Here is a 27,716-nt window from a genome sequence, read left to right on the forward strand (position 1 = left end):
GGACTGGTGTTGTGTGTATTGTCACAAGAGGGGCTGATGTTTCCACTCATTCTGAATATCCCACCCCTTAATGGGGTTTTGGCTGAAGGTGAAGCAATTTGCAGAACCCTGCCTTCCTGGCCATACTGGAAACCATTGATATGTCCAAGGTCAATGATGACAGACATTGGCCTGTTTGGGAAGCAACAAACATTCCACGTCTCACTTTAAAGAACATCAGATAATTAAGTCAGGAAAGGCCTTCCAGAGGACCTACGACTGACAGCAGTTAAACTACTTGCTGCTCACAAGGCAGCTCATTCAATTACAGGTCAAGTGCATCAGTTAAACCATTATATTCTCACTGAAATTTGCCTTTCGAATTTACTCCTTGTTCTCAACCCTTCCCTCTAAAGCCACATAGAATGAGTACCTTGTCTCTTCCAATGTGGTATTTTAAAACACAGCTCCAAATCCTAAGTCCTTTCCACACCAAACTCCCAGAGTTTCCTCACAATTTTATTGTGACATACCACTCACCATTTTGATCACTCTCTTTGATCACTCGCTTCCTTGTCCATATCCCTCACAAAATATGAAATGCAGAATGAGAGACAATCCTAAGGTGTACGCAAGACATGGCTGCGTAGATGAAGGGCTCACTAGATAACTTCTTGTTATCTGGATATTATTTTTTTCAATTATTTATGCCTATTAAGTTTTGAAATTTCTTTCTGTTAAACTAATTTGGTTTATCCTCCAAATATCTTTCTCTGCTTCAGTAGAGTAACGATTACATTCTCCATTAATTACAATGAGAATAATACCAACTCCAATGGACTCCCTTTACTGAGAGCCTATTATATGCCTGGTACTTCCCCTCTATAAGTTCATTAATCCATACAAAACCCTGATGGTGATATTATTATCTCCACATAAAATGAGGGCACAGATTCAGAGAAGGTGAGTCACCGGCACTAGGTCACACAGCTGCATGGGGCTCAAATCCAGGCCGTCTAATTCCATGCTCATGGTCTTTCTACCATCCTCACCCCCTCATCTCATTTTATCTGGAAAGGGACAGGGCTCATTATGTCCCGGGAATCGCCAGGAGCAAAATATGGGTCAGCATTCTCCCCTTTTTGTGCACCAAACAAAAAGATACCTCTTGGCCCGCTTCGAATGAAAATGGCCTCTCATCATGTGACATTACAAAGCCATCAGCTGGAATACACAATCACATGACTGGCATCAGAGCCAGAATAGACAAGAATCAACAAAGGCCAGTCTTGTGATCTTCAACCAAGGTTTTCTTCTATTGTTGTGGTGGACACTGTTGATGTCCAGCCCACATACCCTTTACTGGGTGTGCAGAGGCAGAATAATGGTCTCCCGAAGATGTCCATGACTTAATTCCCACAACCAGTAAATATGTTATGTTACATGGCAAGAGGAAATCAAGGTTGCAGGTGGAAGTAAGTTTGCTAATCAGGTGACGTTGAGATGGGATGATTATCCTGGTTTATACAGGTGGGTCCACTCTAATTACGAGGGTCCTTGAGAAAGAGGAAGAGTCAGGACCAAAGAGATGACAGTGTGAGAAAGATGTGACCTGCCATTGCTAACTTTGAACATGAAAAGGGGCCACAAGCCAAGGGGTGGGCAGCCTCTAGAGTTGGAAAAGGCAAGAATATAGATTCTCCCTTAGAACCTCCAGAAGGGAACGCAGCCCTACTGACACGTTGATTTTAGCCCAGTGAGGCCCACTGCAGACTTCCCATCTCCAGAACCATAAGACAGTCAATTTGCGTTGTTTTCAGATACTGAATTTGTGGTAATTTGCTACAGTAGCAAATACACTGGTGGTATATATGCTGGCTGCTAATGACTCACAGCTACCCAGTTCTCCAGAAAATTGCCTTCAGCAGAACATGAACCACTTTGCTCAGAGGGTTATGAAACGATCTCTATCCTGGGAGGAGGAGAGAAGCTCACTCACACCAGGATACAAAAGTCTGGCCCCTTGCCTCAAGGCAGGACCTACTCATGCAATTCACGTGCCAGAGCTCCCTTGAGATCAGGCTGAAGTGAGATCCACCTAAGACCACCTCCTCGTTTAGCTCCTTCCCTGCGTGTCTACTCCCCGCCCCTTCTCCCGAAGAATCCCTTCAATAAATTATGTGCCCTTGTATCCCTGGCTCTGCTTCTAGGGAGTCTGATCTAAGACAACCGTCATACTCAGAAGAGATGCCAGCCTGCAGGAAATCGGTACTGAAGGGGAGACGGTGGAGTTGGGAGGGAGGGGTGTGTGTCAGGGGAGAGGAGCTGGAAGGTGAGATGAAACGACATATTAGCTTTTTGCCTAGAGCCACACTAGGCCCTGGCTGCCATCTGGGGAATCTGAGGCTGTTGATCTTAAAAGTGTTCTTCCCTGAAGCATTCATTGCCAAGGCTGTTGCTGGGGCGTCCAGGCTGTAAGTGAGCAAGAGCGACAGCGTACGCCTGGCACTGGATCCCAGGGTGGGCAAGGCCTATCCCCACACCTGTTTTCCTCAGTGTTCCTCCAGGCACTCCAGGCATTTGGTTGGCTACATGTCTAGGGTATCAGCCCTGTCTCAGGAAGATGGTCCACAGCTGGATCAGCCTGGCATCTTTCGATTTTCAGCCTCATTTTCCTCTCTTTAACTTCTCCTATCCTGGAGGGTACATCCTCACACCCCCTGAGAGCAAACCAGGGCCTGCATCCTTCCCCTTCCCTCTGGTTCCTGGTGACTGGTCAAATACTAGGATATACCGCTGTTCTTGAAACAACTGCGAGTCCCACCCGAATTCCCTTTCTGATTTCTCCCGTCTGTTTGGTCATCAGGTTTCTGATGCAGGAGAGGCAGAAGAGAGTGAACTGTGGAGTCCATGTGTGTGGCTCTGAACAGCCTACATTCTCCACCAAGCTGGGACATCTTATAGGTCATTCTCTTCATCTGGGTACAACCCCTAAGACTCTCAGGCTACCACCATTTCTCTGACGTACCATGAGTGGGTCCTTTCAGGCTCCAGAGTTGTAATGGTGGCTGAATCACCCTTTCTGCCTGGTTCAGAGCCTCTCCAAGGTCGCCCAGCTCCAGAATCATCCCTCCCACACACACCTGTCTGGGTCATTCACCTGTAACTTCCCAAGCAATAGACCCCTCCCCAGGCTGCCCCAGATAGACATCGCCATGCACACTGTAGTGGACGCTGCGATGCTCACTCAGGTCCCCAGGCAGAACTGAAGCATTTGATCCCCAACTGCCCAGTGTCTTGGTTACCTCCCACTGATTCTCTCTCTGCTCATTGCCCTTGGCTAAACAGAGCAGCTTTGTTTCAAGATTATGCCCCCTTCTCAGGGCCTGCCCATACACAGTGACGTGATGCAGGGGTACAAAGTCCCAGACCTCCAGCCTTAATGCAAGATGACTGTAAAGGGCTTCAGAGCTCCCCGGCGGATGAGCTGAAGGCTTTGTTACAACTGTATCACAACCCAACTTCTCCTCTGCCCCGTCCTTCTTCTCTTACCTTTTCACAAATATTGTTCCCCCAAATGCTCTCATATAATCATCCTGCAGGTGAACCTCTGAGGCTCAGAGTCTGGGTACGCGGGACCTAGACTGCGCTACACCACTCTCACTTGGCTCTCAGGGGACGCTGGGACCTGGAGGAAGGGGCAGGAGAAGGCCTTACCCACGATCATGTGGTTGCAGACATCACAGAAAGTGGGCTTCTTGAAGATGTGTTCCTGAAAGGCGTGGGCCTTGCCGCCTCCACCTGGGTGCAGGCCAGCCCTGGTGGGCGTGGACGTCAGGCTTCCCGGAGCCGGGAGTGGGCTGGAGCTGGGGCTGACCTCAGCCAGCATGTCCGCCTGCAGCTTCACGTCGCTGCTGGTTCGCTGGAAGAAGTTGTCAGCACTTTTGCTCCGTAAACTCTTGGTCTTGAAAGAAAGTGATCGTTTTAGTTTCTGGAGCTGCAATGCAATGACAGAACAGACTCTCTTATGATCATGCAGACTCATGCTGTGGGGGTGAGGTCTGTTCATGCACTGCACGGTTCCTACTGACACCCTTGGACCCCAGGAGGCTCATATATGTCCCTGTGTGGGTGAAGTGGTGTCATTGCCTAGAGGGGGTTCAGCAGCACCTCCCCGCCCCCTGCCAAGCCAGAAAGAGGTCCCATGTAGCCTCTGCTTCTGCCCCTGCTCCTCCTCCCTGCCTCCTTGAGGTCCTAGCAATGTGCTGTCAAAATGTCCCATGACATTGGGATTTAGACACCATTTGCCTTTTGAATTTGAATCACTGGAAATATTAAGCATACAATCTCCTGGGCTCAAAGGCTGGGTCTGTAATCCGGGGCCTCTGCTGGCCTTTTTCTCCTATGGTGATTTAGCAGCCACTTGTCTCTAACACAGCAAAGCAGAAGAGGTGACCGTCTGACTCAGAATCAATCTGGCTACCCACAGAACACAAACCAGAAACTCCCAAGCCTGCTGGGGTCTGAAGCATGTGGACCAGTAACTTGTGCGCATGTGTGTGAGAGAGAACACAGTGTGGAATGATCCATTTGACTTTCTCTGCTCTTCCCCATGCCCTGCTGCTTGATTTTGGCCATAGCAAACTAGTCCACTTCTCCTTTGCCTTTGGGTCTTATGAAGAGGCACCAAAATGGGTTTGAAAAAGTGCTAACTTCTGAAACAAAGGTCTGGGTTTGGTCCAGTCTTCACCTCCAATCTAGTCTTCACGTTGGAGCTAGAGGATCTTTTGTGAACATGTGAGCCTGTTGTTTAAGATCCTTCATGAAGTCTCCTTTGTTCTTAAATTTAAAGGAAAGCTCCTTCTCATGTGCTCCAGAGACTGGCAGGTTCCGGATCCTGATGGCAGCTTGCACCACGGCTACCTTGCTCTGTTCATCCCAGCCACAATGGCCTTTGAAAAGTCTCTGGTATTTACTCTGCTTTCATATCACCAGCCCTTACTACACAGTTTTCCCTCGGCCCAGACAAAAGAAACGAAGCACACAGTACTGCATGACCTGCAGTAGGTCACTTCACCTTTGAAGTAGGTTCTTGTTGTAAGTGGATGTCATGGGGACCCTGCCTATTGCCTGGGTTAATGTCTGTGGCCCAAAGCTGCAGACACAAAGATGCTAAGCACGTGAGTCTAATAAAGGCCTCCATCAAGTGTGGTCAAACACTCCTACATATAAGATTAGTTGATCTGGCCTTGCCAAGCGTAGCCACCTCTGCATCAACCCCTCGACTTCTCCCTCAGAAGACCAGGAAGATGTGGTGGTCATTAATGCTTGGAGTAGAGTGCAAACATGCCACCATTCTCTACCTTTCCCCTTTGTGATGCACAGAGCAGCTCCTCCTATCAAAGGTGGAGTGTATTTCCCCCACTCCTTGAATCTTCTTGATTTTGGGAATTTAACCAATAGAAGGTGGCAGAAGCAACTTTAAGCCAGTTCCAAGCCCAGACTTTAAGACACCTTGTGTGCTTCTGTTGTCCCTCTTGGAAACCTGCCAAACTGCCATAGGAACAAACTGAAGGATGATGAGAGAAACATGGTCCAGTTATCTCCCATCACTCGAGTAAGCCCCAGAAGCATAGCTGCCCTGCTTCCCTGCAGGGAATCAAGGAGTCTAGATGAGACCAGAATTGTCCAGCTGAGTCCCGCTCAAATTGTCAACCCACAGAACCATCAACTAGAGGTGGCTGGTGTTTAAAACCATTAAGTTGGGTATCTACTGTGTGTACACAGCCTACAGTGCTGTTATCTCTATCTTCCCAGCATGAGGTGGGGTTGTACTTTGTTGTCCATTTGAAGTTGGCTGTGGCCGTATGAAGACAGCTCTCCACTTCAGGGAGCTATACAGCTCTAGAGGAGCCCCACTAAGGCCAGCAATGGGGCATCATCAGCCAGAAAGGGCCAGCCAGAGAAGCAGCAACAGCCTACCTAGAAAGGTCAGATACAGTGGCCAGCCAAAACTCTTCTCTCTTTCCCTCTGCCCGTCAGCCCAAACCCAACAGAGGAGCTGGAGCTGCCGAAGAAGGAGGAGGAAGGAAGTGCTCCGGAGTTACTTTGGAGTTGGTTGTTACTGTACCGTAATCTAGCACACCCTGACTGATAGAGGGGAATGAGCCGTGAGCCTCTGGGAGTGCAGTATTTATTATGAAGGGGACCCTCCATCTCCAGCAAGCTAAATGAGAGGAGGTTATGAAACAACCCCTTGCTGAGACTCAGCCACGCTGAGTGAGGAGCTGGAAGCAGCAAAGGAGCAGAACAGAGCTTCTTCACTTCAAGCCCTTCCAGCAGCTGGAAACTGGGCTGGTGCTGAAGGAAGGAAGACTTAGATAGGAGGCGAGGTGGGAGTTTTATTCTAGACAGATTTTAATAAATTAACGTAACCAGGAAGTTATGGAATCTGCCAAGATTTTGTCATGGGCTGTGCAACCCAGGGGGAGGCAGGCTTATCAAAGCAAATGTCATCACACAAAAAAATTAATTCATTTTCTGTTTTTCCCCCATGGAGTTCAGATGGTTCAATAAATTGGCTACCCTTGTCTCAAAAATAGAACAATAACACCTACCCTCATTATATTAGGGCACAGCTGTGAAGGTCTCAGAGGATGACGGCTCAGAGACAGCTGAGAATTCTCCATGGCACAAATGAAAGGAGGGTGATGGGGCAGAACAGGGGAGCAGGGAGCTGGGAGTATGGGGCTGGGCTAAGTGCTTCACCAGGTAACCCCTCTTCATCTTCCCAATCATTCAGTGAAGACCCCCGGATAAATAGAGGCTGAGAGAGGTCAAGGAACTTGCTCAAGGTCACACAACTTATGTGAGTCAAGACCAGGGTTCAAAATTAAATCTGCCTTCCTCTGAACCCCATGTTGGTGAGTTGACAGAGGATGAATTGGGGGATGGAGAGGAGATACCCCTCACCCGTAGGGGGATGGAGCTACTTCTGGTGGTCAGCGAGGATGGGAAGGGATGTGGAGTGGGAAAGCAAATCTGCTATTTGGGAGCTCCTTCCTCTATTTTATGTATTTCAAATTTCTGAAAAATAATAAAGGCGCATGCCTTGTTTATCAAAGGGGAGCATCAGATGTCACTGTATGGCCTTCTGCTGCCAGGACAGGGAAAGCGACGGAGTGACGCCTACACACAGATGTCCAGTCTGGTCTCCCTACTGTGGTCAGGTGCTTTATTTCCTCCTTCAAACCCTTCCATCATATGCGGTATTCTGTTCCCCAGAAGTTTAGTATAATGTCAAGAAACCTGTAGCATTTGTCTTGTCCTGTGGAGTATGGCTGGAAATTGTGTCAGCCTTTTGGAGCCTGCTTGCTGGCAGAGCTGGAGAATTTGCCTTGGAAGTCAAAGTGACATTTCTTATTCAAGTGGACAGCTTAAAAGAAATGCCTACAAGTTAAACAAAGTCTGAGCAGTGAGCTCAAAGGAACATGCTTTCTCCAATTATCCCTAAAAGAGCAGAGGCCAGATGGGAACATATGAAATGCAGAAATAGAAGCAAACTTTGATAATAGCAGATGTCACAAAATGACTGGCTTCTGTGCACTACTGCCACAGCCCAGCTCCATTTTATAAACAATAATAATAGTAGAAGAAACAGATATTCTTGAGTCCTTTACCATGTGCTAGAAACTGCTCTATATACTTCATGTAATCATCCTAGCAACCCTATGAGTAAGAGATCATTCATTCATTCATTAAATAATTCATTCAATGAATATTTACTGTGCTACCACTATGAGCCAGGTATAGCCCTTGGCATGGGGATCCAGCAGTGAAAAAAGTAAAATCCTTCCTCTTAAGGTTTTAAGGTCTAGTGGGTAGAGATATAAAATAAACAAATAATCAAAGATATATATATATTTGGGTAAGGATAAGGGCTGTGGTCGACATAAAAGCAGAGCCAAGATTTAGAAAGTGACAAGGAAGCCTTCTCTGACAGGTGACTTTGGAGCAGAGACATGAAGGACATGAGGGTGTGAGATACTTTGGAGAAGAGCATTCTGGGAAGTGAGGAAACCAAGGGCAAAGGCCCCGACAAGAGTGCAAGGTGGGTGTGTTTGAGGAATACCAGGAGGTCAGCGTGTCTGGAGCAGAGCAATGAGGGACAGAAGGGGCAGAGACGTCGATGCCAGGCCTTGCAGATCATGCAAGGGCTTTGGAATTTATCCTAAGGGTGATGGTTTTGAGTATGGAAGTGACAAGGTCTGAGTTTTATTTTAAAAGCGTTACTCTGGCTTCTGTGTGGAAAATAGATTATAGGAGGGCAAGAGGGAGGTTGGGAGACCACTTGGGAGACTGTTGCAATTATCCTGATGAGAAATCATTCTGGCTTGGTCCAGTAGAGGTACGGCAAGACATGGTTGAATTTGGGGTATATTTTGAAGGTAGAACCAACTGGGTTTGTTGAGGGATTGGACATGGAGCGTGGAAGAAAGAGGGGAATTAAGAACATTTTTAAGGTTTTGGCTGGAGCAACTGGGTGAATGGAAGGGCCATTTACTGAAAGGAAGACACTGCAGAAGAAGCAAGTTCGTGTGAGGAAGAAGGGTGGGGATCAGAGTTGAGTTTCAGATAAGTTAAGTGTGAAATGCTTATTTGGAATTCAAGTGGAGCTGCCAGGTAGGCACTTGGATATATGATTCTGGGATTCGGGAGAGAGGTCCAACCTGGAGTAATACATTTGAGAGTCATGAGCATGTAGATGGTATTTAAAGCCATAAGACTAGACAAGATCACTACTTAGGTAGTGCAGACAGTGAAGAAAAGTAATCTGAGGACAGAGACCTGGAGTGCTCCAATATTTAGAGGTCAAGAAGATTAAGAGGCACAAACAAAGAAATCTGAGGAGAAGCTGGTGAGGTAAAAGAAGGACAAAAGAGATGGATGTTTTAGAAACTTAGGGAAGAAAATGATTCAAGAAAGAGAGAATACCCAGCAGCATCAAATGAAGCTTATATGTCGAGTAATGTGAGGTGTAAGGGCTGGCTAAGGGAGCATCTTTGGGGGCCTTAACAGCAGCAGATCCAGTGAAGTGGTGGGATGATAACCACTGGCAAGATTTCAGGAAAGAATGGCCAGAGGGGAGTGAGTGGAGGTAGTGAGAATGGGCAGTTTTGCTGTAGAGAAGATGAGTGAAAAGAGGAGGGGGATGTGGCATCAAGGGTGGCTTTCTTTTTAGTTTTGCTTACATATGGAAGATTATTTCGTCATGTTATTAATCTTATGCTGCAGAAGAGAGAGGAGGGAAATGCTAGAGGAATGTCCTTGAGCAGATGAGAGGAGGTGAGATGCAGTGCACTGCAGGAAGGGTTGACCTTAGATTGGAATGAGGTAGTTTACCTATAAGGAGAGAGAGATGCAGACAGCTTGGTAAAGTTGGTGCTGGTTGGACATGGATCTTCTCTTTTGATTGCTTCTATTTTCTCAGTGAAGACAGAAACAAGTCTATCTCCTGAGTGAGTGGAAAGGGGAGGTAGAGGGAGGAGATGTTGGAAACTGGAAGAGAGAGAAGATATGCAATAGCTCTTTCAGAAAGTAGAGAGTGAATGGAGTAGAGCAATGCACAGTGAAGGATGGGAGGGTGGCACAGAGGGTCTGCTTCAGGTTATTACCTCATTTTACAGATGAGACCACCAAAACCCAAGGATAAACGGCTAATAAGTTGCAGAATGAAGATCCACGTACGGGTCTCTCTAACTCCAAAGCGCCTTAAGCCAAATGGACTTTCATAAGGAGGTTTCCCACCCTTGACCTCTTCTTAGTAAAATTCCTCTGCTTAGTGTGCTTTATCTTCCTGGTGCCAGCTGGAATTTTAGCAATAATCCATGTGGTTGCCATGTTGAGCAACACTTCCATGGCAATTAATTGAGGAATGCAAAAATCAGGCACGATTAGAGCTACGGAAGACAGAATTACAGCCTGAAGGTGACGTGGTGGCATGTGTATGGATTTACCAGCCTGTTCTGCAGTGGCACATAAAGTTAATTAACCAGCACGTGCTTGATCATTTCAGCCAGGATCTAACATCTGCACTTTGTGGGAAAGGGGTGGTCTTGGAGCAAACGAGTCTCTGCCCACACAGGCATAAATCAGGAGACGCAGTCACCATCTCAGTTCAGTTTCCTGCCGGTTGACATTTAACCATGAAGTTGCCTCTACAGACATTTCTTTCACTATTTAAGACCATACCAATCATGCACTGGCTTTTGTTTCTGAATTGAAATGACGTCATCAGAGAACTCTTGACAAGCAAATGTCTCTCTTGATGCCTGTATGGGATCTACATGACTGAATTTAAGACGAACATTTTTTTTTCTCTTTCACATTTTCACTTTTCTAAAATAGGAATATGTCTTCAATTGAAATGCTCATTGTTTTTTTTTCTTGAAAAGGTATTATTAAACCAATTGATGACATCTAAGAATTGAGGAAATAAGTTATTTGTCATGCTGTGGCGTGGCAGCCCCTGTGCATTGCCTCTGAAACCCAGCTCCCTTCACTCTCCATCAGCCATGCAGATTCACTTCAACTATTCCAATTTCGGCTGATGCTGTGGTTTGTCAGAGCTCTTCCCACACTAGCCCCTAACATTTTAACCAGGGCTGTACAGGCAGAGTGAGTAATGGGGTCTGCAGAAATGTAATGCTCATGATGAGTATTAACTTTCACCCACACTTTCACCCAACCACAGATTCCCTTTAAGGCAAGCACAATATATTCCAGGTCCTGATTTGCTTTAATTTAAATGGTGACTTCAAAGTCAGAAATTGTCTTCTTACATCCACCTGGCTCTGTCACAACCAGCTTCAAAAACCAGTTGTTAATGAGTGTATCAGTAAAGCCACAGTTATTGTGTACGATCAATTGCATGCTGGACCACCAACGTGCTGTGTGGCTTGGGTAGGTCCCTCAAGCTCCTTGGCTTGGGTTCTATCAATAAAAGGAGAGGATGAGCTCAGTGCCTGCCAAGTTCCCTTCCAGCTCTGGCAATTCAGCACAGTGAGGGAATACAAAAGACTCTGAACAGTCTCCACTTATAGGAAGTCTAAGGTCTAATTCTGGAGACAAGTAGAAATGTTTAAAACCATCCGAGGGTGACATAAGACCCTATATTTATATTATCAAGTGATAAGTAGAGTGTTTTGATCGCTGCCTACTCTAATATGTCAGAAAAGGAGCGATCAATGGGAGTTGGAATAGTCTGAGACATTCTTTCAAATCTTGAAGGATGAGTCATCTTTGAAACATATAATTCAACTAAGAGATTCAATGGCCCCTGTTGCTTCTAGGTTATATCCAGGCTCCTTACTGTGGGATAGAAGACCCTTCCTGACAGACGGGGCCATCCACCTCCCGGCATTATCTCTAGTCACCCCTCCTTCACCCCAGGCACACAAATATGCTAAGAGCAGCCCAAAGATGTTCAATGATGTGAAAGCCTTCAGTGCCTTTGTTCTGCCTGGAAGGGGCATTCAGTCTACCTGGAAAATGCCTGATTCTCCTTTACTGCTGAACTTGTCTCTGGCGTCTTGCTTGGCCTTCCCTGCAGGCAGATCGGCACCTTCTCTCCCGTGTGACCTCACTGTGCAGCATGGAGATGTGTCACTGTCCTTCTTGCCTTCTGCTCTCGGTTCTCCTCCAGAACATGAGACCACTTCCAAGATGTTGCACAGTGCCTGGCACATAGTAATGATATTAATTATGCTAGCAAACAGTTATTGAACTCTTATTATACACCAGACTCCATCCTAATGGGTTTACATGAGTTATTTCGATCTTCATGCTAACTCTATGAGGTAGGTACTATTACTCTCTCTATTTTATGGATAAGGAGGTGAAGGCAGAGAAAAGTGAAGTAATGTGCGTAAATATACCCAGAAAATGTGGTAGAGTCAGGATTAGAACCAAGTACCAGTTTGACTTCAGAGTCCAAGCTTTAAACTTCTACACATTTGTTAAGTGTAGAAGTTAACTTCTACATTTGTTAAGTGACTGCCCAACAGACTGATGGACTGACTGAATGAACAGCAAGAAATACAGCCAGATGGGAGACTTAGAAACGCAAGCAGGAGCAAGTGTTCTGAGGTCCCCCAGGATTTAGGTGGTGCTTATCATAGGGCTTCAAACATACTGGTTGTCCAGTAAACCCTTACTGAAAACCCTGGCCTGCCTGGTAACCTGGGTATGTCAGCCAAGAGTGGGAAACAGCAGCAATTAAGGAAGCGTGTATGGGCGTGTGTGGGTGGGTGTTCCAGCTAATGATGGCCGCCAAGTAGAAAGAGCGGAGGACAGTATGGTAATCTACAGAGACCACTGCAGACTTTTCTATAAGGCAGAGGTAGCCTTGATGAGAGCAGTGTAATAAAGAGGATCAAATTGGGGTAGGACTTGGGTGCATTAGAAGGAGGAGAGTAACATCAGAGAGACGTCTGGGAAGGACAAATCAGCAAGGTGCTCTCTCTATGCTCTAAGGCTGGCTGCCACATTTTCTCTAAAGAAGTTTCTGTGTAGCTCCCAAGTTCACAGTTGCTGGAACAGGAAGAATGGACTACCACGCAAGTCCTGGCTACTTCTCACCTATTCTTCTTCACTGGAGAAATTCAAGATCACCAATTTCCTCAGGCACCATCATCTTCCTCTCTGAAAGTCCTAGATGTTGTGGGATTTTTGTCTTGTCCTAAAAACCGTCCTTACCTATACTATTTAAGCCCAGAGTGGTGACCTTGGTTAGATCTTGTTCAACGGCAAGCACCAAGATGATAATAGTCCACTTTTTCAGTACAACAATACACACTCACAATTTTTATTTAATATATCTTTCCATGAAACAGCCCTGTGAGTGCAGGGGGGAAATATCTCCATTTTACAGTTGAAGAAAATGGGACAAACAATGTGAAGTGACACGCTCAAGGTCCACAAAAGATGAGATGCTTAATGGGGAGGAAAGATTTTAAGGATCCTCATATGTACAGGGACAGGAGCCTTTCCAACCCGAGGGTGAGACACAGTGGAGGGCTCAAGGCTTTGCGGTCAGACTGACTTTGCTGCCCTTCCCAGCTTTGCTGGTGTCCAGTAGTGTGAGCACAGGAAAGTTACTTAACATCTCTGAGCCCCAACTTCCCATCTATAAAAAGGGGACAAAAACACTTCCCTTGTAGGTTTGTGGTGAGGATTAAATGAGATAAAACATCTAAAGTCCCTGGCACAGTCCTGGCTCTCAGGGGCCACTCCGCAATCTTGACATCTCGAAATCCCACCATACCACTCATGTTTCTGGTTAGCATGGAGCTGGGCAGCATTGATTTTATCCTTCCCCTGTGTGTAGATGTCAGTACAGCAATACGGGGGCAACTGTATCACCTTCAGAGAGGGGTCAAGATTCCTCTTGGGAAAGGGTACTACATGTGCTCAGAAGAAATATTCGAAGAAGCCACCTGATGGGGGGAAGATACTACTTCAAGGACCAAACTCAATAATTAATAATAATAATAATGATGATGACGATGATGATAAAAATGCAGCACTTTGTTCTGGGGAGTACTGAGAAGAGTGAGGTTTACAGGTTGAGGGACGGAGCTGCACTACAGTGTATAACAGAGTTGAGTGGAGGGCGGGGCAGGCTGCCATAAGGGGGCTACCTGGGAAAAGGCAGAGAGGAAGCAATTTGGGGGTAGTAATGGATTTTTGAGTAAGAGAGCTACTGAATAGGGTGTGCATTGTAAACCTCCTCTTTCTTCTCCTCAAATTTTCAGTAAAGTCTATTTTGCACGCTAATGTTTTGGTGAGGGGGTTCTTTGTCGGGGAGAATGAAGAGCAGGCTTGGGGAGTCAGCACCTGGCTCATAATGGATTATATGGCACATTTCAGAGTATGATCCTCAGCCTGGGAATCCTGTCAGAGAGAGGGCGTGCTGACCAGGAGGCACAGAGACTGGAACTGAGCGTACTGGCTCTGAAGCATCTGGCCCATCAAATGGAAGTCACACTGGGCTGTCTGATGCCGTGATCACTGTTCCTCAGCACGTCCAGCAGTGGCCAGTCCCCTTTCCGCGTGTTGCTGCTGCTGTTGCCATTGGGACAGCTTGGGAGGAAAGATACAGCCCCAGGGACCACATTATTGTTTTTCCTTCCCATGAACAAAGAGGGCTGGGCCCTAGGAAGGCCAATGAAAAACAGGGAAAAGGAAAAAATAATGGCTGTCTAAAAGGTGGGAAAATGGTTTCAAGGGCAAATGATGAGTTTAAAGTGTGGACCTTTCTTGATTCTGATTCATATATTAAATGGTTCTATTGATTAAGTGATGGACCAAGGAACAAAAGTATTTACACTTAAGTAGTATGCTAGGCTTCATATGTTAATACCACCACTATGGGAGGTATTAACATTCATATATTGAATTCATATTCATATATTGAATTCATATGTTGAATTCATATATTGAAGCCCTAACCCCCAATACCTCAGAATGCAACTGTATTTGGAGATAGGGCCTTGAAGTAGGTTAATAAGTTCAAATGAGGCCTTTAGGGTGGGCCCTGATCCAGTCTGACTGGTGTCTTTACAAGAAGAGGAAATTTGGATACACAAAGAGACACCAAGAATGCCTGCACCAGAGAAAAGGCCACCTGAGGACACAGTGAGAAGGTGGCCATCTGTAACCCAAGGAGAGAGGCCTCAGGAGAAACCAACACGTTGATCTTGGACTTCTAGTCTCCAGACCTCTGAGAAAATAAATCTCTGCTGTGTGAGCCACTCAGTCTGTAGTATTCTATTATGATGGCCCTGGCAAACTAGCACAATGCTCAATAAAAGCTTGCTGAGGTGAAAGGTTGTGCTCCTAGAGCCATCAATTCCAATCAGAAAGAGCTGCACTGAGATTTCTGTAGTGTTTCTAACGTGTCCATGACAAATATGCCTGGCCATGTGTTCCACTAGGTAAGAAATGGAAACCTGAGTAGACTGGCTTGTCTATGCTGTTTTGCCTGCAATGTCCTTCCTCACATTATTTCCTGGAGACCTTCTGCTCATTATCTAACACTGAGCTCCAATATTGCTTCCCACGCCCCACTCTGACTTCTCCACATAGAGTTCAATATTCCAGGCTTCCAGGTGTTTTATCATCTTCCTGCCATAATCTGTAGCAGTACATCACTACAATTAATATTCCGCATATTTTTATTTTTTACACTGAGGTCAAGGACTGTTCTTTTCATCTTTGTATCTCCAACATACATGTATAGTACTGGCATGGGCTAAGCATTCTATGTTGACTAAGTGACTGAATGAATGATTACCTGCCTTATGCATTTGAATTCTCTACAGTTAGTGGTGAAAAAATTAAAGAAGGATCATTCTTTTAGTCTTTGGCCCTAAACAATCTTCTGGCAGAAGACTCTGAATTTTCCTGTCTCTAATCTTTTTTTTTTTCTGCTAAGGAAGATTCACCCTGAGCTAACGTCCATGCCAGTCTTCCTCTATTTTTTAGTATGTGGGCTGTCAGCACAGCATGGCTGCTAACAGAGTGGTGTAGGTCCATGCCCAGGAACCTAACCTGGGCTTCCAAAGTAGAGTGTGCTTAACTTAACCACTAGGCAACCAGGACTGGCCCTCCCATCTTGAATCTTGAACCCCATTTTTTGCCAGTAACCAAAACCAATCTCCTTTCCTTTGAAAATGTCTCTTGTGTTCCTCCCTCCTCTCAAGACCGTAACAACTCTGACCCTTTTCCTCTGTGTTATAGCTTCTAGTTTCTCCCTTTGTAACCCATTCTTGAAGGATTATCTTCCAGGAGTTAGGCAGCGTTGTTAAGGATTTTTCCATCTGTGTTCATCAGGAATATTGGCCTGTAAATTTTTTGTGTGTGATGTCTTTGTCTGGTATTGGTATCAGGGTAATGCTTACCTCATAAAATGAGTTTGGAAGTGTTCCTTCCTCTTTGGTTTTTTGGAATAAATTGAGAAATATAGGTATTAATTCTTCTTTAAATGTTTGGTACAATTCACTTGTGAAGCCTGGACTTTTGTTTTTTGAGAGTTTTTAAATTACTGATTCAATTTCATTACTTGTAATAAATCTATTAAGGTTTTCTATTTCTTCATGATTCAGTCTTGGAATTTTGTGTGTTTCTAGGAATTTATCCATTTCTATGAAGTTTCCCAATTTGTTGGTGTATAATTGTAGTAGTCTCTTATGATCCTTTGTATTTCTGTGGTGTCAGTTGTAACTTCTCCTTTTTCATTTCTGATTTTATTTATTTGGGCCCTTTCTCTTTTTTTCTTGATGAGTCTAGCTAAAGGTTTATTTTATTTATTTTTTAATTAATTATTTATTTATTTAATTTATTTATTATTATTTTACTTATCTTTTCAAAGAACCAGGTTTTAGTTTCATTGATCTTTTCTATTTTTTTTTTTAGTTTCTGTTATTTATTTTCACTCTGATCTTTATTATTTCCTTTCTTCTACTAAATTTGGGCTTGGTTTGTTCTTCTTTTTCTAGTTCTTTGAGGTGTAAAGTTAGATTGTTTATTTGAGATTTTTCTTGTTTCTTGAGGTAGGCCTGTACTGCTATGAACTTCCCTTAGAACTGCTCTTGCTGAGTCCCATAGATTTTGGAATGTTCTGTTTCCATTTTCATTTGTCTCAAGGTACTTTTTGACTTCCTCTTGGATTTCTTCATTGACTCATTGGTTGTTTATAACATGTTGTTTAGTCTTCATATGTTTGCGTTTTTTTCCAGTTTCTTCTTGTAGTTGATTTCTAGTTTTATACCGTTGTGGTCAGAAAAGATGCTCAATGTGATTTCAATCTTCTTAAATTTATTGAGACTTGTTTTGTTGCCTAACATGTGATCTATCCTGGAGAATGTTCCATGTGCACTTTAAAAGAAAGGGTATTCTGCAGTTTTTAGATGTAATGTTCTGGAAATAGCTATTGAGTTCATTTGGTCTAATGTGTCATTTAAAGCCAATGTTTCCTTATTGCTTTTTTTTCTGGATGCTCCATCCATTGATGTACATGGGGAATTAAAGGCTCCTACTATTGTTATATTACTATAAATTGCTCCTTTTATGTCTGTTAATATTTGCTTTATATATTTAGGTGCTCCTATGTTGGGTGTATAAACATTTACAAATTTCATATCCTCTTCTTGGGTTGACCCCTTTATCATTATGTAATGCCCTTTCTTTTTGTTATAGTCTTTGTTTTAAAGTCTATTTTGTCTGACATTAGTATTGCAACCCCAAGTTTCTTTTCATTTCCATTTGCATGCAATATCTTTCTTCATCCTTTCACTTTCAGTCTGTGCGTGTCTTTAGATTTGAAGTGAATCTCTTGTAGGTAGCATGTACATGGGTCTTGGTTTGGCAATTTTCTTTAGTGTTATGTTTGGGTTCCTTTCTCCTTATTTTTTGTGTATCTACTGTATATTTTTGGTTTGCAGTTACCATGAGGGTCATATATATTGATCTATATATATATATAGTGGTCTATTTTAAGGTGATAATAGCTTAAGTTCAAATGTATTCTAAAAGCACAACATTTTTACTCCCCACTCATGTTTTATGTTTTTGATGTCATATTCTACATCTTTTTATTTTGTGTATCCCTTAACTACTTATTGTAGTTAGAGCTGATTTTACCACCTGTCTTTTTATCTTCATACTAGCTTTTTAAGTGGCTGATCCATTGACTTTATTAAATATTTGCTTTTACCAGTGAGATTTTTTCTTTCATATATTTTCTTATTCTAGTTATGACCTTTTCTTTTTTGCTTAAAGAAGATCCTTTAACATTTTTTGTAAGGCCAATTTAGTGATGATGTACTCCTTTAGTTTTTACTTGCCTGGGAAACTGCTTATCTCTCCTTCAATTCTGAATGATAACCTTGCCAGGCAGAGTATACTTGGTTGTAAGTTTTTTTCCTTTCAGCAACTTAAATATATCATATCACTTCCTTCTGGCTTGCAAAGTTTCTGCCAAAAAATCGCTGATAGTCTTATGGTAGTTCTCTTGTATGTGACTTGTGCTTCTCCTGCTGTCTTTAGGATTCTCTCTTTATCTTTAACTTTGGTCATTTTAATTATAAAATGTCTTTGTGTGGATCTCTTTGGGTTCATCTTATTTGGGACTCTCTGTTATTCCTAGACCTAGATGTCTGTTTCCTTCTTCAGGTTAGGGAAGTTTTCAACCTTTATTTCTTCAAATAAGTTTTCTTCCCCTTTTTCTCTCTCCTGTCCTTCTGGAACTCTGTAATGTTAACGCTAGTATACGTGATGTTGTCCCAGAGGTCCCTTAAACTATCCTCATTTTTTAAAATTCTTTTTTCTTTTTACTGTTCTGATTGGGTGATTTGCACTATTTCGTCTTCCAGATCCCTGATTTGTCCTCTGTCATTTAATCTGCTGTTGATTCCCTCTCATGTATTTTTCATTTCAGTTATTATATTCTTCAGCTCTGATTGGTTCTTTCTTATATTTTATAACTCTTTTTTGAAGTTTTTGCTGTGTTCTTCCATTTTATCTTGAGTTTGATGAGCATCTTTATGACTATTACTTTGAACTCTTTATCAGAGAAATTACTTATCTCCATTTCATTAGGGGTTTTTCTCTGGGGCTTTATCTTATTCTTTTGTTTGCAACATATTCCTCTGTTTCTTTATTTTGTTTGTCTCTTCATTTTCTTTCTGTGTTTGTTTCTATGAATTAAGCAAAACAGCTACCTCTCCTGGTCTTGAAGGAATGTCCTTTGGTAGGAGCACCCCTGTTTAGACTATGTGTGCCAAGTGGCTTTGGGAGGCCAGCTGGAGCTGGAGCTGGTGTGGGCTGGGGAAGTCTCAGGTTGTGCTGCATTGGGGCCACCCTGGTGGGATGGCTGGAGCTGGGGCAGGTACAGGTCAGGGCCCCAGGGTGTGCCATGCTGGCACTGCCTTTGGGTAACAGCTAGAGTTGGTGTGGGCCAGGGGCCTGGGCCAATTAGGGTAGCTTTAGCAGTCTGGCTAGAGCATCTTAACTGTGCTCCTGCCTCATTATCAAGGTGGAGGGGGAATGCAAAAACTGGTGCTTGCTGGTGCCTCCAACCCTGTATAGAGTTCCAGTAGTTTCCTGCCTGTTTGGCAGATACTCTAGAGTTAGTAAATGGATTTCCTTTCTGTATAGTCTAGGTGCCCTTTAAACTGCTGTGTTTTTGCTATGCCCTAAGGCAGGTAAACCTGCGTGCACGCCCCTCAGTGATAGCCCTCCCTGCTGCAGGCTGCTGCATCGTGGGTTGGGTTCTCATTGATACCATGTCTGTCTCTCCTACCTGTGTCTATGTTGTCCCTCTATCAATTGTTGTGCAGAAGCTGTTCAATCAGCCCTCAGTTCTTCTTCGGGAGGAACTGCTCTATGTGCAGGTGTACATTTGGTGTGTTTGTGGGAGGAGGTGAGTTCAGGGTCTTCCTACACTGCCATCTTGGACTTGTCTCCTGCTCTGGTTCCCTCTTATGTATTCTATGGAGATGGCACTGAGACCCTAGGTTTATGGTGAGACCTTGGCAGGTCACATGGAAGAGCTGGATTCGTATAGAAAAAGACTCCCCAACTGACGGCCTGTGTGCCCTTGAGGGGCCCCAGGGAGCAGTCTTCCAGCTTGTTTTCTCATTTTCCAAACTCCAAGTCAGTAAATGACATTTCATTTTATCCATTTTATCAGGTCTTAAACCTTGGAATTATCCTTGGCTCCAATTTCTCCCTCATATTTCATCCAGCTCATTAGCCAATAGATTAGTCAAAAGACTTTCAAAATACATGCAGGATCCACCCACTCCCATCATCCCAGTCCAATCTGACATCCCGTCTCACCTAGACAACTGCTTCCTCAAGGTCTCTCTGACAAATATATCAATTATATCCAATTTTCTTGCTCCATTATACTCTACTTACAACAATGTGGACAAAAGTGCTTATTTAAGATGAAAGTCAGGCCATTTTACTATTCTGCTTAGAACCTTACAATAGTTTCTCATCACACTTATAATATATCTAACATTCTTTCAATGGCTTCTAAGGCCCTACGTGATCTGAACTCTGACCATTCTTACCACTATCCTTCATCATTTGCTCTGCTCCAGTCCCTCTGGCCTCCTTGCTGTTCCACAACCACCAGGAACACTGCCATGTAAGGGCCTTTGCTCCTGCTCTGTCTTCTTATAATGCTGTTTCCTTTTCATAGTTTGCTAACTTCTCACTTCCATCAGGTCTCTACATAAATATCATTTCACAAGAGACTTTCCCTGACCTCCATGCTCTATCTCCACTACCCTCTTCAGAGCACTTATTACTATTTTATTTTATCCTTTTAAGCTTTTTATTTTGAAAACTTTTAAACTCACATAAAATTGGCAAGAATAGTTCCATGAATGCTGATGATGTCCTTCACTCAGATTTGCCAACTATTAACATTTTGCAATATTTGCCTTTCATTATTCTCTTTAAGATATTGATATTCTTGTGATTGTTGTTGTCATTGTTATTATTGTTATCATTACTGAACTATTTGGGAATAACTTGTAGATATCATGACCCTTTATCTATAAATACTTCAGTGTGTATCCCCCAGGAACAAAGATATTTTGTTACATAAATACAATACAATAAATTAACAGTGACACAATAATATTATCTAATATACAACTCATATTCAAATTTTGAAAATTATACTAATAATTTCCTCCATAGTATTAAAAAATCTGCTTTAGCATCTAATCTTGGATTATGCATTGTTTTTAGTTTTCATTTATTTTTGTTTCTTTTAATTTGGAATAGTGTCTCAGATTTTTTTTTGTCTTTGTGACATTTTTATTTTAAAGAGTAGAGAATAATTGTCTTGTAGAACAACCTTCAACCTGGGCTTGTCTGATGTGCTTTCATAATTAGATTCAAGTTATACATTTTTGGCAGAAATATCACAAGAGTGATACTGTGACCTTCTCGGTATATTATATCAGGAGGTATATGATATTGATTTCTGATTTTGTATCTTATGTTATATACTAATTTGCTTGTGGATTCGCTCCCAAACTAGAATGTAGCCTCCATAAGAGCAGTGAATTTTCACTGTTCTATTAACTTCTGTATCTCAGAACTTCAAACAAAGCCTAGCACAGAATAGGCACTCAATAAATACTGAAAGAATAAATCCAGGTGTGACTGGTTCTAAAGCTCAGGTACACTTAACCACCAGAAAAACTGCTCAATGCAGCATTCTTCAGAGAATTCCACAAAATTTTCCCTATCCTACATATTCTTGAGCAGTAACAGCATGCCAGGCAGCCTAAGGACACCTGAGTAGACAAGATGAGGCTTGTAAATGCCTCCTTGGGATTCTCAGGCACATATTCCAAGGCTGGCCAGAGGAAATGTTGTAGCAGGCAACTGAAGGCTGTGCAGAACAGAGACCTGTAGTTTTGCTGGTTGGGAGAGGAGCTGCAAGGCTGTACAGGCAGGAAATCATGCCAGATGATGCTCATTGGGATGTGGAGGAAGGCTAAGTTGTTTCATAGGCTCATAGACTTCTCAATATAGTCACATTATCCCTCAGAGCATAAAGGAGGTTCAGCTCTACTCATCACCTATCCAAGTGGGACATGATCGAGGTCTCTTAGAGCTTTTGTTTGTAAAATTCCCTATTGAGTCAGAAGTGGGAGAGTGAGTGTGAAAGGTGGAGAGGAAAAGCAAGGTGGAGGCTGACTGACATAGTTGACCACAGCTCATTTTCCCAACACAGGTTTTCAAGCCAGGGGGTAGGCCTTAGCTGGAGTGTTTGTGGCTGGAGACAAGGAAGAGGTTGGTGGTGCAGATGAGATGACCAGCAGTGAATTAACTATCAGACTTACATTCTGCTTTAGGTGAACTGAACTTTTAATACTTTAAAGTGAGACTTTTATGACCAACAACAAAAGTCATGACATCTGCCCAAAATGTTGTCAAGAGGCAATGAACAGAATTCCAACCAATTATGTTAGAAGAGTGTGAGGGGAGAAAAATAAAGCTGATAGCTGAGGGCACCCTGCGAGTTTCAGCCCACTCCATAAACTGGTGTCTCCATCATTATGTAAGATTTATTTCATATAGATTATAGTGTATAGTGTATATATTACTGTGTAAAGTGGCAGGATCAGAACTCGAACCCAAGCTACTGAGTCCACATCTGGAGACCTTTCCCACAGCCTGATTCTGCTATTAATATAAAATACTATTTACTCAAGAAAAACTTACTTATGTCTTGAAAAAAGTATCTAATAGATTAAGTAAATTTATATGCTGAATCCTTCGTGTATTTCACATACTGTGTGTGATTCTTGACTTTTCATTTTCAAACCACTGCAGAAAAACCTCTAAAGCTGCATGTTAGATTTACAGGCACCTTGTAAATGGTTTTTGATTCCACAGCTTGCAGCTTTAAAGGCAGCTTGGAGAATCAGAGCAGCAAGTAGAATCCCAACTATGTCTAAAGCCTCATCTGCTGCTTTCTCCAGCTTTAACAATTTATCTAGGTAACGATAAGATAAGGGCAGTTTCCTTTGGCAAATGAACATTGAAGACTTTGCTTCTTCCAGATAATTAAGAAAAAACCCTAGAGTTAGATTACACCAAATCAGAAAAAAAAACTATTGATTTTAAACATTAACTAATAGGTGTTGGAGAATTACTCTGAACTTCTCAATTCAGCAGGGCTCTGGATTGCTAATCTATGAAAGACAACCCAGTGATAAATTGCAAGACATATTTTTTCAACTTTTTATTTGAAAATAATTTTAGTCATACAGAAAACTTGCAAAATAGTAGAGTCCCCACATACCTTCACTCACTTTTTCCTAATGTTAAATCTTACATAACCATAGTATATTGGTTACAACCAGGAAATTAACACTGATATAAAACTATTAACGAATCTACAGACCTTATTAGAATGTTGTCAGTTGTCCTCATAATGTCTTTTTTTCTCCAGGATCCAGCCCAGGATTCCATATCGCATTTAGTTGTGTTTCCTTAGTCATTTCAATCTATATCAGATCCTCAGCCTTTTTTTGTCTTTCATAACCTTGACCCTTTTGAAAACTATTAGTATTTTGTAGAATGTCCTTCAATTTGGGTTTATCTGATGTATCTCATTATTAGATTGAGGTTATACATTTTTGGTAATAACAGGACAAAAGTTATGTGTTCTTCTCAGTGCGGCATATTAGGAGGTACCTCTTGTCAATATGCCCCATTACTGGTGATATTAACTTTGATCCCTGGGTTAAGGTGATATTTGCCAGGTTGCTCCACTTCAAGTGCTGTTTTTCTCTTTTTTTCCTTCTGCTTTTTCTCCCCAAATCCCCCCAATATATAGTTGTACATTCTAGTTGTAGGTCCTTCTAGTTGTGGCATGTGGGACGCTGCCTCAACATGGCCTGATGAGCAGTGCCATGTCCAAGCCCAGGATTTGAACCAGCGAAACCCTGGGCCGCCAAAGCGGAGCGCTCGAACTTAATCACTTGGCCATGGGGCTGGGTCCCAAGTTTTTCTCATTGTAATGAATGAGTTTCATGTAGGGGACATACTTTGTGACTGTGCAAATATCCTGTTTCTCATCATACATTTGTCCTCTAGTTTCAAACTTCATTGATGATTCTTGCCTGCAAAATTTATTACTTCGTGTTTGCCTAATGGTAATGTTCTATTTCCATTAATCCTTCTATTTTGATTAATTAGCATTCTACTGTAGAATTCTCCTCCACTGATTTATTTATTCATTCAATTGTTCATTTCTATTAGTATGTACTGATGGATATTTGCTTTATTTTATTAGTTACAATTTACTATTATCATTATTTATTTTGTTGCTCAAATTGTCCCAGGTTTGGTCATTGGGGGCTCCTTTAGGTTGGCATCTTTGTCCTTTTTGATGTGCTCCAATTATTTTTGAACACTTCCTTACTTTCTAAGACTACAGGATTCTCCAGGCCTATCTTGCATTTATCCTGTTCCAGTCTTGCAGCCAGCCCTTTCTCCAAGGAGCCCTGGATAGTTCCATTTTGGAATAGTGCTCACAAACTGTTATCTGGGTACTAGATGTGCTCATTGCTACTGGGATGTCATTGACTTCAGGCTCTCTCAGTGGACAGAACTAGGAAATATTTTAATGAGTACTCATACACTCATATCCATGTATCTGTATTTATTTTTATATCAATCTATCTGTATAACTATTAAAAATCACGCGTTCATACTGATGCACCCCCTTATTTATTAAAACATGTTTCATTGTTCGCTGATTGATATGTGCATGCTTGGACTCTAAAGTAGTGTCCTTTAAACTACACTAGAGGAGGGGACAGAAATTAGTTGGGAGAAAACACACAAAACAAAAGAGAAAAACTGGAAAAAAATTGAGAAGTGGAGCAGCTATTTAAGAGAGGAATCGTGTAATCAATTAATAACTGTTTTATAAATTTCCTGTGTGAGAGGATCTTTTCAGTTCAACAAATATTCACTGACTGTCTGCTATTCGTCATCCATTCTGTTAGGGATGAGGAAGGGCACCAGACCTTTGTCCTCAAGATCTCATCTCACTTGAGGAGATACATGGACAGATTCATGATATTAATTTTATGGCACTAAACTCAGTCTTGTGAGAAAAAAAAAGGAATAAAGTAAAATACAAGGTGCCAACTTTTTTGGAGGAGTATTTTAGGCTGAGAGACTATTTATGAGCAAAGGAAGGAAACTAAGGAACAGCACTGGTAGAGAGCTTCAAGTTCAAGGCATAAGAGAGTAGACAGGGACCTGAAAGGAAAGGAGCTTGCAAAATGTGTCAGTAAGCCTGGACACTATCTCATAGCAACAGACGATTGCTGAAGAGTATTAAGCAAGGGAAGAACTTATTCATATTTATACATTTACATTTTACAATACTATTAATAATGATATATACATGTGGTAAAAAAAGAAGAATCACAAAATACAAAAAGGGAACTTACTGAAAAATAAGTTTTCTCTCACATCAGACCCCTAGTTCAAGTCAGAGTTATACCTCCATTAATAGCTTCTTCTTCCAGAAATGTTCTGGGCACATACCTGGATATAAGTGTATATCCTCATTTAAAAAACACAAATGTGAATATATTATGCACATTTTCTGATATCTTGCTTTTCCATTTCACAATAGATTTTGGGATCTTTCTATTATACATATCTACCAGAATGGGAAATTTAACTCATTCTTTAATTGCAGTCTTCCACTGAATGGAGGTACGAGGTTAATGAATTTTTTCTCTTTTTATGGACATTTGATTGTTTCTGGTATTTTCTTGAGGTAGTGACCTGCATTTGTTCACCAAAATCCATTTTCATTTTCTTCCTGGGTATAAGGTTAGCTTACATTTCCCAAAGCTTTTGGCAGATAAATACAGAAAAGGGACTGTATTCTTCCTAATGGAATATAATGAAATTATATGTATCACCTCTGAAACCAGGCCTGAAGGCTATGTGCACACCTGCTCCATTCTCTCTTTCTCTTTCACACCAGCTGCATATGGATGTGGTGCTGATCCTGCTTCAATCGTGAAGAATATGGGAGAGCTCCAGGTGATGGCAGAGCAATATCTTGGAAGGAAATGCATCCTTGAATGACCACAAGGAGTAGAGCTGCCTGCTAACCTAAACAGTTTACCTTGAAACCTATGCAAGAGAGAAATAAATGTCTATATTTTTTGAGCCACTGAATATTTGTTGGGCTTCTTTGTTATAGCAGCACAGCCTTACCCTCACTAGTGTATTTTCTATTACACACAATATTGGAATGAATATTTTGTACATACATCTTTGCATGCGCAGGCAAAGTTATCGAAGAGCTATAGTGCTAGAAGTGGATTTGCTTGGCCAAATATGTATTTTTAAATTCACAGTCCCATTGGTTGGTATAAGAGAGTGTCTTTTCCTCCACATCTTGGCCATAGTTGTCATAATTAATTTTTAAAATATTTTACAATTTCATAAGTAAAAAATGGTACACAATTTTTAAAAACTTTCTTAATTATCAGTAGGGCTAAATTTCATTTTATATGTTTATAAGCCAATTTATGCAGCTTATATGGGCAGAAACTGCTCAAAGTTTAACCTTTTTTTAGTTGGTTATAGATTTTTTTAACTGCCATGCAAATGTTTTATAGGTTTATAAAAACTTTGCCATTTTTGTGGCAAATATTTTTCTCAGCTTGTCATTCATCTTTGACTTTATTCACTGAATATGTTTGCAGTGGATGAATTAAAAATTTTTGTGGAGTCAAATTTATCAACAATGCTCCTGCTGCTAGTAATGGCCAAAATTTATTGAGGACTTACTATTTACTTATTCTATGTGATCCCTAAGCCTGTTGTATCACTCAGTTAATGCTCTATCCTCACATTGACCTCCCTTCTAGCTGAAGATACAATACAAGGGCTCTAACAACATCCGTGTGAACACTAAAGTGATCATAGGAGACTTTCTCATTATATTTAGTCACAAATTCCAGATCTTCAAAAACTCTTTTCATTTAGAAACAAAAGAACATAAAACATAAACCAATAATATGGTGCCTGTGAAAACTTCTAAAACATAAAATGAGTCAATATTTTAACACTTAGGTAGTAAAGGAAGAACATAATTATGAAAATCCTTACTATTTAATGAAAAGTAAATTTTATATCTCTCTATGCTTACAACAAGTTGGAAGAAACATATTCTCTGCAAAACAAGATATGAAAGCTGAGAGGATCAAACTAAAGTAGAAAGGGAGGTATCCGGAAGAGTTAAGAAAAGAGTTTGTAGCAACCAGTAATACCACAATAAGACTTAAAACAATAGGGAGGAGAAAGCCAGAAAGAGTAGCTCTGGAGAAAGGTGGAGCGGTGTGGTGGGTATGTTTGAGAAACTCCTATGGAATGTGAAGTAAAGATTCAATAAGTTGAAAATCACTACAGAAGATATAAAGAAATCTTTGAATCCTGAAGACGACTTCAGAACGACTAGAGCAGAAGCATTGTTCAAAGATAAGAGAGAGCTCCCTGGCTAAATGGGGAAAGAAGACCCAAATCTGTCAATGAAGGAATTACCATGTGTCGGGTCAGCCTAGTGAAAAAAGACATCCTTTCTCCTGCCAGCATGTTAAAGTATCCTGTCAGAACGTTAAGGTGTCAAAAGTGAAGAAGGACATCCAAGTTTACAGGCAGGAAATGGGTCATCCATGGAGAAAGAAACCTCAGACTCAATTTAAATTTCTCTTCTAGAATGTGAAACACTGTAAGACAAAGCTATGGCCCAAGTATTCTTAACCTGGACAATTACTATTCATGAACAGAAAAAACAAAAGATTAGAAAATATGGAAAACATGAGGTATAAAAGGACTTGTGCTGGAAATAATTTAAACATGGTTAAGTTAAAATGACTGGTATAACAGTTCACAAAGAAAATTCACCTGTTATCAATCCTTAATGAAACAGATGACACATAACTTAGAAGTGTTTTAACAGTAATAAAAATACCATGACTTGTAGTAACAAAACACAAGCAGTGGAGGCTTGGTGGGTCGGGGATGGGGGAATGGAAGAGGTCGGGTTTTGTTAATTTCCTCATTTTATATGGAGGAAAAGTAGCAAGGAAAACAAC

At 41.8% G+C, this 27,716-nt stretch overlaps 1 protein-coding gene across 1 annotated transcript in view; it reads right to left on the minus strand.

Moving 5' to 3' along the window:
* The window catches only part of STAC (SH3 and cysteine rich domain), a 151,235-nt gene that overhangs the window by 86,035 nt on the left and 37,484 nt on the right, over positions 1 to 27,716 (minus strand). The window contains exon 2 of the mRNA XM_046650575.1: positions 3,697 to 3,976. Within this exon, the coding sequence (XP_046506531.1) occupies positions 3,697 to 3,976 (280 nt within the window). The remainder of the gene's footprint in view (positions 1 to 3,696; positions 3,977 to 27,716) is intronic.

The sequence above is a fragment of the Equus quagga genome, chromosome 1 (genome assembly GCF_021613505.1).
Source record: "Equus quagga isolate Etosha38 chromosome 1, UCLA_HA_Equagga_1.0, whole genome shotgun sequence".
NCBI lineage: Eukaryota > Metazoa > Chordata > Mammalia > Perissodactyla > Equidae > Equus > Equus quagga.